The sequence below is a fragment of the Haliotis rubra genome, unplaced genomic scaffold (genome assembly GCF_003918875.1).
Source record: "Haliotis rubra isolate DU_JTF1 unplaced genomic scaffold, ASM391887v1 Scf211, whole genome shotgun sequence".
NCBI lineage: Eukaryota > Metazoa > Mollusca > Gastropoda > Lepetellida > Haliotidae > Haliotis > Haliotis rubra.
Window position 1 is genome coordinate 379090 of NW_025766126.1, and position 15040 is coordinate 394129.

At 40.5% G+C, this 15040-nt stretch overlaps 1 protein-coding gene across 3 annotated transcripts in view; it reads left to right on the top strand.

The window, feature by feature from the left end:
* The window catches only part of LOC124276685, a 38917-nt gene extending 29580 nt beyond the window's left edge, over nucleotides 1-9337 (top strand). For 2 of the 3 annotated variants that reach the window (XM_046712326.1, XM_046712324.1), the window contains exons 4-5: nucleotides 8203-8338; nucleotides 8960-9337. In XM_046712326.1, coding sequence (XP_046568282.1) covers nucleotides 8203-8338; nucleotides 8960-8970 — 147 coding nt within the window. In that variant the 3' untranslated portion in view covers nucleotides 8971-9337. Of the gene's footprint in view, nucleotides 1-8202; nucleotides 8347-8959 lie in introns of those variants that run through there. The other variant, XM_046712325.1, reaches the window with a different exon arrangement.
* Nucleotides 9338-15040: the final 5703 nt, after the last annotated feature.

Consider the following 15040-nt stretch of genomic DNA (forward strand, 5'->3'; position numbering starts at 1 on the left):
CCACTCTGTACACAATACCACATCCATCAATGATGCGTATTAGATGTCACGTCGTCAATAATTCACGTACACAGATAATGTTCTGGATGTCCCAGTCCCATGTCAGCTATGTTTAGACTTGCTTTGTGCATTAGATGAATTAGACATTTGAAATCGGGTCGGCAAATACTCTCACGGGAGGAGGGAGTCATCCGAGAAGCTGGAATGTGTTTCGTATATAATCAGATGATCCATAACATCCACTGTACAGTACACTTAAACATTCTCACATAGGTACGTGTTTAGCCAATAATGTTCCATAACATCCACTGTACAGTAGACGTAAACATTCTCACATAAGCACGTGTTTAGCAAATAATGTTCCGTAACATCCACTGTACAGTAGACGTAAACATTCTCACATAGGAACCTGTTCATAGGTACGTATTTAGCCAATAATGTTAGACGTAAACATCCACTGTTCAATAGACGTAAACATTCTCACATAGGTACGTGTTTAATGTTCCACATCCACTGTACAGTAGACGTAAACATTCTCACATAGGAACCACAATAATGTACAGTTAGACGTAAACATTCTCACATAGGTACGTATTTAGCCAATAATGTTCCGTAACATCCGGTGTCAGTAGACGTAAACATTCTCACATGGGTATGTTTAACCAATAATGTTCCATAACCACTGTTCAGTAGACGTAAACATTCTCACATAGGTACGTATTTAGCCAATAATGTTCCATCCAACATCCACACATAGGTTCAGTAGACGTTCCATAAACATTCGTCATTCTCACATAGGTACGTGTTTAGCCAATAATGTTCCGTAACATCCACTGTACAGTCGACGTAAACATTCTCACATAGGTACGTGTTTAGCCAATAATGTTCCATAACATCCACTGTTCAGTAGACTTAAACATTCTCACATAGGTACGTATTTAGCCAATAATGTTCCGTAACATCCGGTGTCCAGTAGACGTAAACATTCTCACATAGGTAAGTGTTTAGCCAATAATGTTCCATAACATCCACTGTTCAGTAGACGTAAACATTCTCACATAGGTACGTGTTTAGCCAATAATGTTCCGTATCATCCACTGTTCAGTAGACTTAAACATTCTCACATAGGTACGTGTTTAGCCAATAATGTTCCATAACATCCACTGTAAAGTAGACTTAAACATTCTCACATAAGCGCGTGTTTAGCCATTAATGTTCCTTAACTTAGACTTAAACATTCTCACATAAGCATGACGTTGTGTTTAGCCAATAATGTTAAACGGGGAAAATGCATGGATTGTTGCAATGGAGCTGTCGGCAATCAGTCCGACTTGAACACTGCTTAGTCTAAGATGGAAGTGCAAGACTCAGTCATATATCACAAGTGCTTGCCCTTAAGCCTGAAAAGCTGCAGGCCTAAGGACCCAGACCCATAACAAAGCTGCAGGTCTAAGGACCCAGACCCATAACAAAGCTGCAGGTCTAAGGACCCAGACCCATAACAAAGCTGCAGGTCTAAGGACCCAGACCCATGACAAAGCTGCAGGTCTAAGGACCCAGACCCATAACATAGCTGCAGGTCTAAGGACCCAGACCCATAACATAGCTGCAGGCCTAAGGACCCAAACCCATAACAAAGCTGCAGGTCTAGGGACCCAAACCCATAACAAAGCTGCAGGCCTAAGGACCCAGACCCATAACAAAGCTGCAGGCCTAAGGACCCAGACCCATAACAAAGCTGCAGGTCTAAGGACCCAGACCCATAACAAAGCTGCAGGTCTAAGGACCCAGACCCATAACAAAGCTGCAGGTCTAAGGACCCAGACCCATAACAAAGCTGCAGGTCTAAGGACCCAGACCCATAACAAAGCTGCAGGTCTAAGGAAGTTGCGGGTCCTGATCAGAATGTGTAGGTCCGATATTGTAATATGGAAATAATGGGGATAAAAAGCTGTCGGCCTTAAGGACCTGTAAAAAACAAAATCTGTGGGTCCGAGTGGTTTTCAGTCGGTTTGGGGACTAAGGACCCATGTTCGAACGCTGATCATAAGACACACTGGCAATTATAAGTATCCTCCAAACAGTGATCAGCGTCAGAAGCATTATGTAGAAGGATAATGCAGAATCTTTTATAAGTGCATCAACTCCGTCACTATCAGATATCAGCAAATGTCCTATTTGCTGAGGGATCATGTTTTTGAACGCTCGATATTTCATTCTGCTCTAATTCTCACGGAGACTATTATGAGCACATTAGACAAATTCAGAATTTTGTTTGAACATCCTAATGTTTGTAAAACAGGTTAAGGCATAAATAGTTGATTGTTTTAATGTGGTTATGGTACAATTTCCAAGTAGTAATAATATCAAAACAATGTGAAAATTTGCACCCAGTTTCACAGTTTCAATCTCAGTGCAGGGACTGCAGTTAGTCACGTGTGTACACATCATGTCGGTCGCCACAGCGCTGCAGTCGCTTTGAGAGAAAACAGTCATTTTAGTGTGAAGACAAGTGAACCGACCACGTCTACCATACGCTTTGTATGAATGAAGCAAAAGGTCGCTAACTACATTCACCTGCATTAGTAGCTATAGTGCATTGGTAGTGTGTATTAACTGAATGAAATCACATTTGATCATTTGAACAACAGCTCGGACTAAATATCGGTTTCTGATACCTGAGTGAGTGAGTGAGTGAGTTTGATTTTACGCCGCCTTTTAGCAATATTACAGCAATATCACGCCGGGGGACAACAGAAATGGCCTTCACACATTGTACCAATGTGGGGAATTGAACCCGGGTCTTCGGCAAGCGACGAGCACACGCTTTAACCACTAGGCTACCCAGGCACCCCCTCTGAAACCTGAGATTTCGCACCCTCATCAACCCCTTGGAGCCCGCGTGCGACATCATGACTTCATGTCAGTCTGTGAAACCAAAGATTTCCCATCCACCACTTACTGGCCTAATCTTTGCCTCCCAATCTTTTAATGGTACACAAATCGCCTTATCCCTACTAAACGTGTTTCCTTAAGTCCCCCTGAGACAGAAGCGATGTCGGATACAACTACAAACAATCCCTTGTCGCTGTTTTCGACATGTTCACGTCTTTGGCTGTCAACTTACCGATGGGTGGGTTCTCCATGGCTTAAGCACCTTAAGTTGTGTTTGCGTTACTACACGTCTCGGGGTATCAATTGGAAGATAAATGCCTCTTAAACTCGCTTAATTGCAGGTTGTGTTTTCTTTTAATGCATCACACAGTGTTTGTTGGACTTGGTTGAATGGCATGTGGCTTTTTTCTTCATCTAATGTTTTTAGTAGATCTCGGTGATTTCTCTTCGACCTAATCGCATGATGAGCTTCTGAAAATGAATAAACTGAAGAAAGTGTAAGACAACCCATGTTCCCATGTTGAAATGAGACTAGTTCTTTCCTGCATGCATGAACCATGTGTGTGCCTCTGTGTGAGATGGAGAACACTGATATATTTGTTTGTTTTGACAACATGACACTATCTAAATGTATTCCCATATCAAGTTTGTAGAACTTATATTAAGAGGCCTCTTTACACTTCACGGAATGTTCATTTCTGTATATCTGCTACTGGCAACACACATCATAATGTTTCAATCTAGTGTTTATCATCCCTTTATCTTTAAGCCGAAATATATACAAATACAAACAATTTTTAATCAAAATCATTTGTCTGTGATAAGTGTATTATATAATTACATTGTGAAATTAAAATTGTTCATCATGACAATTCGAAATATGAATAACGAACAGCTTAATCTCCTTTATTACGGATATAAACTCTGTCAAAAAGAAACGCAACCCCTGTATTTTAGAGATTTTGATCTGAAGTTTTAGGACGACACGGCATTTTTATTATTTAAGACAGAAGTCTGAAATTTGGCAGAATAATAACCCAGATGGGCATGTTTAAAATTGTCATTTCAAAAGTCATCTCACAGACACCAGTTTGTCACCAGGGGGCGTCTTTTCAGTATCTCGTATGAGCACCACGCGCTGCAATCACTGCACGGCATCTCCTTGGACAAGAACGGATAAGACGCCGGATTCATTTTTCCTGGGGAATGGCTCTCCACTCCTCCTGCAGTGCAACGGCGAGCTGTTGCAGCGTCTGTGGCGGCGGCTGACGTTGACGTACGCGTCGATCCAGAGTATCCAGACATCCTACAGGTGTTCAATAGGGTTGAGGTCTGGTGATTTAGAGGGTCATGGCAAGACATTGACGTTGGAATTCTGCAGAAAGTTCATTGTTGCACGTGCAGTATGAGGCCGGGCGTTGTCCCGTTGAAAATCTGTGTCTGTTGGTCAATAATCGGGAGAAGGTGAAGCTCTAACACGTGGTTGATGTAACGTTGGGCTGTCAGGTTCCCTGGAACGATCACCAAGTCTGATTTCTGGTTGTATGAGATGGTTCCCCAAACCATGACGCTTTCTCCGCCAAATCTGTCCACCTGTCGGACGCAGATGGGCGCAAAACGTTTATGACGTCTCCTATACAGACGCTGTCTTCCGTCGTGACGTTGCAAAAAGAAAACGTGATTCATCAGAAAACCAGATTCGCCTCCAGTTTTGTAAAGTCCGTATCCTTACGTTGTTGCACCACCTGAGTCGTCGGCGTCGATGTAGGGGGCGTAGTACAGGTCCAACAACTGGTCTACAGGCACGTAAACCCGCTTCTTCAGACGGTTCCTAATCGTTTGAGCTGACACTCTCCTCAAACCTGGTATTTGTGTGGCAGTCACGGTTGGTAGGGCATGCCGATTACGCAGGTGATGGACCCGGATGTACCGATCTTGAAGGGGGTCGTGATTCTTGGCCTTCCACTTCTCGGGCGATCGTTGGTCAAATTGAAGTTGTTGTAGCGGCTCCAAAGTCGGGATATCGTTGTTTTGTGAACATTTAGGTGCCGTGCAACAGTTCCAAAACTTTCTCCGGCTTGAACACGACCAATGGCGATATTTCGGTCGGCAGCACTCAATCGTGGCATTTTAACACAGCTTTCGGCGACAAATGAATGAATATAATACGGAAGCACATGGGCTTTTATACACCCCTACATTAACTGCCATTTTCATGATTTGCATGTGTTTTTGTGCGAAGTCACCATGAGGGTCATTTCATGCGTTGTGACGGAATAAGCAATAAAATACACTTATGCGTACAAATGCAGTTGTTTGGATGGTAATCTTCATTAATTACGTGTATCATTTCAATACATTCGAATAAAATTTAGTTTGAAGCAATAACTTCATTCAAACGAATTTTTCATATCTGAGGACAGGGGTTGCGTTTCTTTTGACAGAGTTTCGCGTTACATAGTGAAGTATCTTGGATAGATTAGGATATAAGTTCACTGCTGCACTGGGTACGTAGTTCATATGCGCAAACGCATGCGTGTGTCAAGCAATGAGAAATGCTATACAAATCCAATTAGAGCAATGTTTTATTGCTGTTATCGGTATAAACATGGAATCAGCCAAATACTCTTGTAGCGGTGTTGACTGACAACGTTCAGATTAGCATTTGAATGGTGTTGTATTCTGTCGGCTGTATTCACCATAGTTATTAGGAGAAAGCCCGTGGCACTGCTGGCAATGATTATCGACAACAAGCTGTACATAACTAGTCTGTTGAAAAGAGAAACATTGAAAGAAACATAATGAATCACGAGATGGAATTATCACATTTTGCCAATGGGACCTAGGGGTGTTGATGAGAATGCAGTGATCTATTAGAAATAGATATTTTATAGAACTCATTTATGACCTTATAAATTCTTTATTCAATGCGGAATCGTGTCATGGTGACCCCGTTGCTCTGGAGACAAGTTAGGAAGTAACATGGTTTAAATATGATCTAATGAAATAATGCTGCAATCCCCCACAGAAGCGATGGTAGAGCTGAAGTAGTGTCATCAAACGGTGTCTCTTATACCAGCTCACAGAAGTAATCTGACAACAAAGATATCATATGTTCTCTGTTGATCCTTTGGTTTCCCTTGCCCTGACTTCCTCCATTTCGTTGTAAGGAATCTCCCATGGAAACTGTGAGTGAGGCCACATGAACCTTTCCGGTTTCCAAAGGTTATGCCGAGAAAACAATTGACAATATCTTAACTGGCAAAGTGTTATCGGATGGCAATGAATAAGCTCGATGAGCAGACCAAACCTCCTGATTTTGATGTCGTCAGCTCCGCTCGATACAGCTATCGCTGATAATGGAAGTCCCGTGAGAATCATGTCAACACAGTACGGTGGACTTTTTCACCATCGTAATCAAACAAGTGTGCATAGGAACATAAATCAATGACAAAATACCCAAGAGACGAGCGACTATTGGTCACGTGATCTGTTTTATGTGCACACGTCACATACGTCAAACATAAATCCGTGACGTAAACAACAAAGGCCCGAAACAGCAGGTCCCAAATCACTTTTATACAATGGAGCTGTAGAGCCTTGTGTGATAAGTTGTCACACTGAACACGGCGCCTCATGAAACAATCGACGCCGAACTGTTTGAGTTGTCAGAACGAACACGCCACCTGATGATACCATTGACACCAAACTATTCACGCAGAAATTACGAGTTGAATATAAAGGCTAACTGTATTCGGCGAGCAAGTAATTCCACTCCGATGTGAGAAAACCTCTGCATTTTTATGCGACTTCATCACGTTAATGTCTAGTATCCCGACCGGTGCCCTTTTAGCTTGTATGGGCCTGCAATGTCAATTAATATCGTGGCACAGGGACATGGCATCAACATACCATGTGATAATATGTCATAAAGCAGCATGGTGTTAGCACCGCGCTCCATTTTCTCGCAGCTATTGCACATACGCCGAGTTTGTCTTGTCGCTCGACTAGATTTAATTTAAAAAGCTTTTGATTAGTTTCAGGGGAATAGAACTAGTTGTAAAGAGGAAACCGCAGAATTGGTGCATTATAATACATGACTGTTTCATGTTCGTGACACTCTGTCAGTGTTGCAGACAGACGAATGTCCTGTTACACTTCAAGGTAGAGCCATACCCTTCGCTTGCATTGACATAGTCAGACCAAACAGTGATTGTAACATACCACTCACGAGAGGTTAAAGAACATCTGTGTTTTCATTCTATAGTTAATGATGGCAGACGGGTATTGCAACACTAGCCTTGGAACTGTGGGTGATCTGTAACTTGTTTATATACTGAGGGAAACAAATAAGGGAACGCATGAAAGTAAAAGTGTTCCTTCGTTCTTTTCCAGGTTTCTTCACAAGCTTTGTATTACACTGTGGTTGAAAATCTCTGAGAATAGATAAAGGATTACTACGATGAAGTGGTGTTCTGTTATTTGTTTCACTCAGTATACATTAATTAGAAAAGCCACTATTCCTGTTCTGTATCCGACTATGGACGATTCATATCGACAGCCGCATCATGGAACAATATCTTACCGTCAACGTTACTTGTTAGTCTTATTGAAACAGTTTTATAACTCACATTTTTCTTTTGATACACATAGGATAAATCACAAAGAGATTTATTTGAAACATACATAAGTTTTACATATACATGTGAGAAACCAATAAAGGACCATAGGAAAATTCAAGCGTTCCTTTCTTATTTTCTAGGTTTTATCACCACAGCGGTATTCAAAGCTGGAAAAATATTAAGGGAACGCTTGAACGTTCCTGTGATCCTCTATTTGTTTCTGTCAGTATATTTCTTGACATAAAAGTTTACCAGCAAACATCTCGGTCTGGTAGAAAGATGATAACTGGAACAATCCCTATGGCACCCCGGCAATCCAGTGATGTATTGTCATACACTGCCGGGTGTACAGGCTTGTCTATGGTGTAGGATTCAGTGATGTATTGTTATACACTGCCGGGTGTACAGGCTTGTCTATGGTGTAGCATCCAGTGATGTATTGTCATACACTGCCGGGTGTACAGGCTTGTCTATGGTGTAGGATTCAGTGATGTATTGTCATACACTGCCGGGTGTACAGGCTTGTCTGTGGTGTAGGATTCAGTGATATATTGTCATACACTGCTGGGTGTACAGGCTTGTCTGTGGTGTAGGATTCAGTAATATTGTCTGTGATATAGATTTCAGTAATATTGTCTATGATGTGTCTGTCTGTGGTATACTTGAAGGTATTGTTGTGTTCCAGCTGGTTCAGGAAGGCAAGTTGAACCCCAGTGTGCTTGCCGGAGGACAGGGCAAGACCGTTGAGAAGAGGATGTACATGGGAATCTGCATGCGGCAGTCACACAACCACTTCATCCCATACCCATGCATGAGGAGTGGTCAGTAGCGTGATTTGTTTGTTTGCTTGTTGTTTATAGCCGCACTCAGCAATAGTCCAGCCATATGGCGGAGCTCTGTAAATAATCAAGTCTGGACCAAACAGTCCAGTGATCAACAGCATGAGCATCGATCTACGCAATTGGGATACGATGACATGTGTCAACCAAGTCAGCGAGCCTGACCATGCGATCCCGTTAGTCGCCTCTTACCTCTTACCATGGGCTGCTGAAGATCAATTCACGTGTCAGTAGGGTGGATCGGGTGGCGCAGGGCTGATAAGGGTGGGGATGGGTGTTGACAGACGTGTTTTTTATATTAGGCCAACTGTAGACATGGACTTGGAGCAAATTTGAGATCAAAATAAATTCGAAAATATCATGAATAATTATCACGATACACCATGCGAGTGCAATGTCTCATATTACCACTATGCTTTGACATTTGGTTTTAACGATAAATTTACTCAGCTGGGGACCTGTCTTCACTGTTACCCAATATCGAATTGACACGTTACATTTAAGCCTCGTTCTCATTTACGTAGAGTTTGTATTTTTGCCATGAGTATATTTTCATATCATGACTAAATAAAAATTATATCATGTGTATTTTATTTATTTCAGGCCGCAAATGAGGTAGTGGCTGCACCAAATTAATGACATATCAGTTCTCTATTACGTCACTTCCTGTCTCGTGTGTATATTTCGCCATCTTTCTCCAACTGTCATGAAAGTACATCTGACTGAAGTAAAGGACTGCCGCAATAACCCCATCGATTCATTAAATATTTCACATACATATTTATCTACAACAATAGGAGTAACAAAAAGCTGCATCTAAAGAGGAAAGTCCAGAACGGAGTGTGTTACAGCCGACGTCATAACAACATCGGATGACCTTGAACTTGACCCACTTTGACCTGTCGCTCTCGTTAAGCCTCTGTATTAATACGCCTCATTGAGAGTTTGTCATTGTTAATAAAGCATTGTTTTGCGTCACTATGTATGGGTTATGTTGTGAATTGTTGTTAAAGTGTCGCACTGCCTTTCACTCTTATAGAACGAGAACTTCATTTCGTGATTCATAATTTATGATGCACACTTTCTGTTGATGGGGAAAGATGACAACGGCAGTTTGGTGGCCGTAGCTGTAAGAGCCTTCATCAAATATTCCAGCACTAAGAGAGGGTAAATACATGTCACCCATGGGTAAAACCTATTAAAACGAACAGGATTAGTTCTGTTTTGAGGATCATCAAAAATGGTATATGATAGTGGTTCAAACACTAATAAAATATTCCGTCAACGTATCTTTATGCAACAAACCTTTGGGAATTTAGCTCAACCACATTGATTCCATAATATAATACATCAATTAATACATTATTAAATACATTTCATGAGTGACACTGGTTTGAAAATATTTCGGTCATGTTGTTGGCAGTTAGATCAACATGGACTGAAAGCCCATATGACTCAGAACGAAGTCTTTCAGAAAGAGCCTGATTGTGAATACGTCAGATGAAGGACACAGAGTAAGCTGTGTAACAGAAGGTTTCAGGGTACAGAATTATGTAGAAGTGTGTAACTCGTGGTTTGACACTGCTTGGAACGGTTTTCCAGCCATGACACGGGGTAAATGTGTGAGGACAGCTCGGGGTGACGCTTGTCTCACACGTTTACTACTTAGGTGAAACGACGAGCACAGGTATGGTGCTGACACCTGGTGACATAATTGGAGACCAAGGGACGTAACTCTGCATAAAGACTTGCGTCGCCTTTAACGACTGTGTCATAAATCTATTAAGTGAGTGACTGATTGAGGTTAGTATGGTTTACGCCGCTCTTAGCAATGTTCCAGCTATATCACGGCGGGGGCCATCACATCACACATTGTACCCATGTGGGGAATTGAACCTAGGTCTTCGGTGCAACGAGCGAACCCTTTAACCACTAGGCTACACCACCGCCCTATAAATCCATTAAGGCTCTCAGCAACTTCATATGTCTTATAATAGAGAAGTTTTGGATTTGTCTCTAAATCTTAATTTCAAAGTCTCAAAATATTGAGTACCGGTACATGTGTCTGGGGAGCAGTGATGGCGTGGGATTGGATATGCCTGTCTGGGACTGGATGGAACACGGCCGTCTGTGTGGAGCGAGGCGGTTAGGACAGCCTGGTGGTTATTTAATGGCGTAGCTCGCTGACTAGCGAATGGATACCCTGAATTGATTCAATTGACAAAGATTCATATCTGTGAATGGCTTTTAAACAGTATTTCAAGGACACTTTGGGGGGATCCCAACCATATAATATACAAATAATTATTTTCATTTTTCATGAGTCTATTCATATGAATATACGAGTATATTAACCAGTATATGTAAAATGTAATGTTGTCTAAGTCGTACGATAACACTAACGTTGAGTAAATGTAAGTATAGGCCTCTGTGCCCCTTTTTGCCTACAGAATAGGTACCGCAAAATACATAGGTTTGGTTGCTAGCTATTCAGTACACCGTCCTTGATTTCCCCACTGTGATGCTAATGATAAACACGGCACAAACCCAATCCATAATTCACCAAGTGTAGTTAATAAATTCTCATTGTGATACTAAGTGTATTCTATTGTTGCCTTCATTATGTAAAGGGAGTGGTGGGATAGCCTAGTGGTTAAAGCGTTCACACTTCACGCCGAAGACGTGGGTTCGATTCCCCACATGAATGCATGTCTGAAGCCCATTTCTGGTGTTCCCCACCGTGATATTTGCTGGAATTTGCTGGAATAAAACTAAATGGTCTCACTCACATTATGTCAAGTCTGGAACACTGTAGATGCCGAAAGTCTGGAAGATGGGGTAATCCTGCGGCGTCTGGAGATCTCCAGGTCTGCTTCTCTAAGTCGTGCCAGAATCATGATGACCGTAGATACCAATTCAAGATTTGTCCCTTATATCATGCCCAGAGTGTCACACAACAGCCGTGCTCCTGGTTTCCAGCATGCAGCATGTTACCAGCCCCAAACACTGCGGTATAAAGACCTGTTTAAACTCACTCACTCAATACACGAACATATTACTTGCTAGCTCCGTCGGTTATAATAACCAAACCATCTAACAAGTCGATGAAGGATTCGAACCCACAACAAGGGCATCCTTGCTCCTGAGGGGCACATAAGTAAACAACACTGCTCTTATTGAACGTCAGTAGTGACCTGTCTTGCCTATCGTCCACATTAGCATGAGAAATACAAAATTATTGATAAACCGATCTGAGTTTCCCAATCTCTGGAACCACAAGTCTGAGATTGAAACCAGAAATGTTTTGAACGCTTGATTAGGTAATACCATGTCGAACTGATTCACGAGTTGCCGTTTCAGTATTTATTCCATATTTTATCACACATTTGATTTCGTAATTGTAATTAATGCATTTATATCTTTTTGGTATCAATAAATCGAATAAGCAACATTAAAAACATGAATTGTGGATATGGTTCATTAGATTTGGCAAATTCATATCTAAAAATCCAATTTATTAAATCAATAATTCTTCACACCCAGGGTCAGGAAGGTAATGAATTATCCTTCAATGCATGTAAATGAGCTAGTGGTAAGCCATATTGGCCTTCATGCATACCACGCATTTAAATTCATGGTCACATTGCTTTGTGTTTGTGTGTGAATTATTATTGATAGCTTTCAAGGCTTTATGTCTATTGATATGATCAACATGACATTTAACTTAAGCTCCCCACACTCCCGAGGGAACACAATCAGGGGAACAATTATTGTAAAAGGGGAAATAAATGATACAACAAATTCGAAATTAATTAAAGAAACATAAAAAATTAAGATATTTAGCTATATTAACATGTTGTTTTGAAGTGAAATAAGTTATTGATTTATTATCAAATGATTTAAGACATCATATATTCATTTATTGACATCAAAATGTCAACATTTGTGACACCAATTAAAGTTTTATGACATTATAAAATTTTGAACTAATTGTATAAATAATTCATTTTGTAATATCAGTAAATGAACTATTGACTTCGTTTCTGCATACTACACAGAAAAGTACACCGACTTCTAATACGTAGTGTTAGTGTTGATGACCAACCGAGCGGACATCACGGTGTAGACTCTAATACAACAACGGCTGTGAATCATTAAGTCGCTCATCCGTACACACTTGTAAGTGCAATCTACAGTATTTGGATAGTATGCAGTTCCGAAATTGAAATAGATATTTAACGCTACTTGGAAGCTTCCACTTTTAAACCTGTTAAAACAGATTGGAATATTTATTACTCAAGGGATACTTTAGTTAATTTAGACAAAACAAACGGTCTGGGTTCCAGTGAATAGAGTTCTGGAAACTGTGTAGCGGGTAAATTGAACTATTCCTTATACATATTTGTAGCTGAACACAACAGTACAGAGCTGGTTTTCTCTGAAGGTATATGAAATATTGATTCCGACAAGTCGTATTGGTATCTATTGTCCCTTATATCATGCCCAGAGTGTCACACAACAGCCGTGCTCCTGGTTTCCAGCATGCAGCATGTTACCAGCCCCAAACACTGCGGTATAAAGACCTGTTTAAACTCACTCACTCAATACACGAACATATTACTTGCTAGCTCCGTCGGTTATAATAACCAAACCATCTAACAAGTCGATGAAGGATTCGAACCCACAACAAGGGCATCCTTGCTCCTGAGGGGCACATAAGTAAACAACACTGCTCTTATTGAACGTCAGTAGTGACCTGTCTTGCCTATCGTCCACATTAGCATGAGAAATACAAAATTATTGATAAACCGATCTGAGTTTCCCAATCTCTGGAACCACAAGTCTGAGATTGAAACCAGAAATGTTTTGAACGCTTGATTAGGTAATACCATGTCGAACTGATTCACGAGTTGCCGTTTCAGTATTTATTCCATATTTTATCACACATTTGATTTCGTAATTGTAATTAATGCATTTATATCTTTTTGGTATCAATAAATCGAATAAGCAACATTAAAAACATGAATTGTGGATATGGTTCATTAGATTTGGCAAATTCATATCTAAAAATCCAATTTATTAAATCAATAATTCTTCACACCCAGGGTCAGGAAGGTAATGAATTATCCTTCAATGCATGTAAATGAGCTAGAGGTAAGCCATATTGGCCTTCATGCATACCACGCATTTAAATTCATGGTCACATTGCTTTGTGTTTGTGTGTGAATTATTATTGATAGCTTTCAAGGCTTTATGTCTATTGATATGATCAACATGACATTTAACTTAAGCTCCCCACACTCCCGAGGGAACACAATCAGGGGAACAATTATTGTAAAAGGGGAAATAAATGATACAACAAATTCGAAATTAATTAAAGAAACATAAAAAATTAAGATATTTAGCTATATTAACATGTTGTTTTGAAGTGAAATAAGTTATTGATTTATTATCAAATGCTTTAAGACATCATATATTCATTTATTGACATCAAAATGTCAACATTTGCGACACCAATTAAAGTTTTATGACATCATAAAATTTTGAACTAATTGTATAAATAATTCATTTTGTAATATCAGTAAATGAACTATTGACTTCGTTTCTGCATACTACACAGAAAAGTACACCCATTTCTAATACGTAGTGTTAGTGTTGATGATCAACCGAGCGGACATCACGGTGTAGACTCTAATACAACAACGGCTGTGAATCATTAAGTCGCTCATCCGTACACACTTGTAAGTGCAATCTACAGTATTTGGATAGTATGCAGTTCCGAAATTGAAATAGATATTTAACGCTACTTGGAAGCTTCCACTTTTAAACCTGTTAAAACAGATTGGAATATTTATTACTCAAGGGATACTTTAGTTAATTTAGACAAAACAAACGGTCTGGGTTCCAGTGAATAGAGTTCTGGAAACTGTGTAGCGGGTAAATTGAACTATTCCTTATACATATTTGTAGCTGAACACAACAGTACAGAGCTGGTTTTCTCTGAAGGTATATGAAATATTGATTCCGACAAGTCGTATTGGTATCTATTCCCGGGACACAGCCGCACGCCCACCCAGCCGGAGGATCTAAGTCTCACGACTGTTGATACTGTAACTATAGCAACACGACACATACCTTTATACCCTGTAGATCTACTCGTCAGATCAGCGTTCTAACTGATCTTCAGCAAGCAGTTCTTGTCGAAAAAGGTCATGTATCGTATGTCGGGGTCGCTAAACTGACACATGCTTGTCATCGTCTCCCAATTGTGTAGATCAATGTTCGTGGCGTCAGTCAATGGATTGCCTGGTCCACATTCCATTATTTCAAGACCACCGGGGATATAAAGCAGGGATATTGTTCAGTGCATGTTAAACAATAGATTTGCGCTGATCTGGACTATAGATCCAGATATTTCAATGGACAAAGGTTTCATTCATCATGCCCAGTCAAAGAATCGAACCCAGAATTTTGTGCGGGGAACTAGGGCCTAGGTTTTCGAAACTCTCTTAGCGCTAAGATAGTCGTAAGTGCCATACATTAACATTAACTTACGACAGTCTTAGCGCTAAGAGAGCTTTACCCCTTATCCCCGTCCCTTCTGCTTAAACGCCTTTTGTCAATGTATTTAAATATAATGCAGACACTGTGCCATGGTGAGCACCTGGAACGTGTCACCGCGAG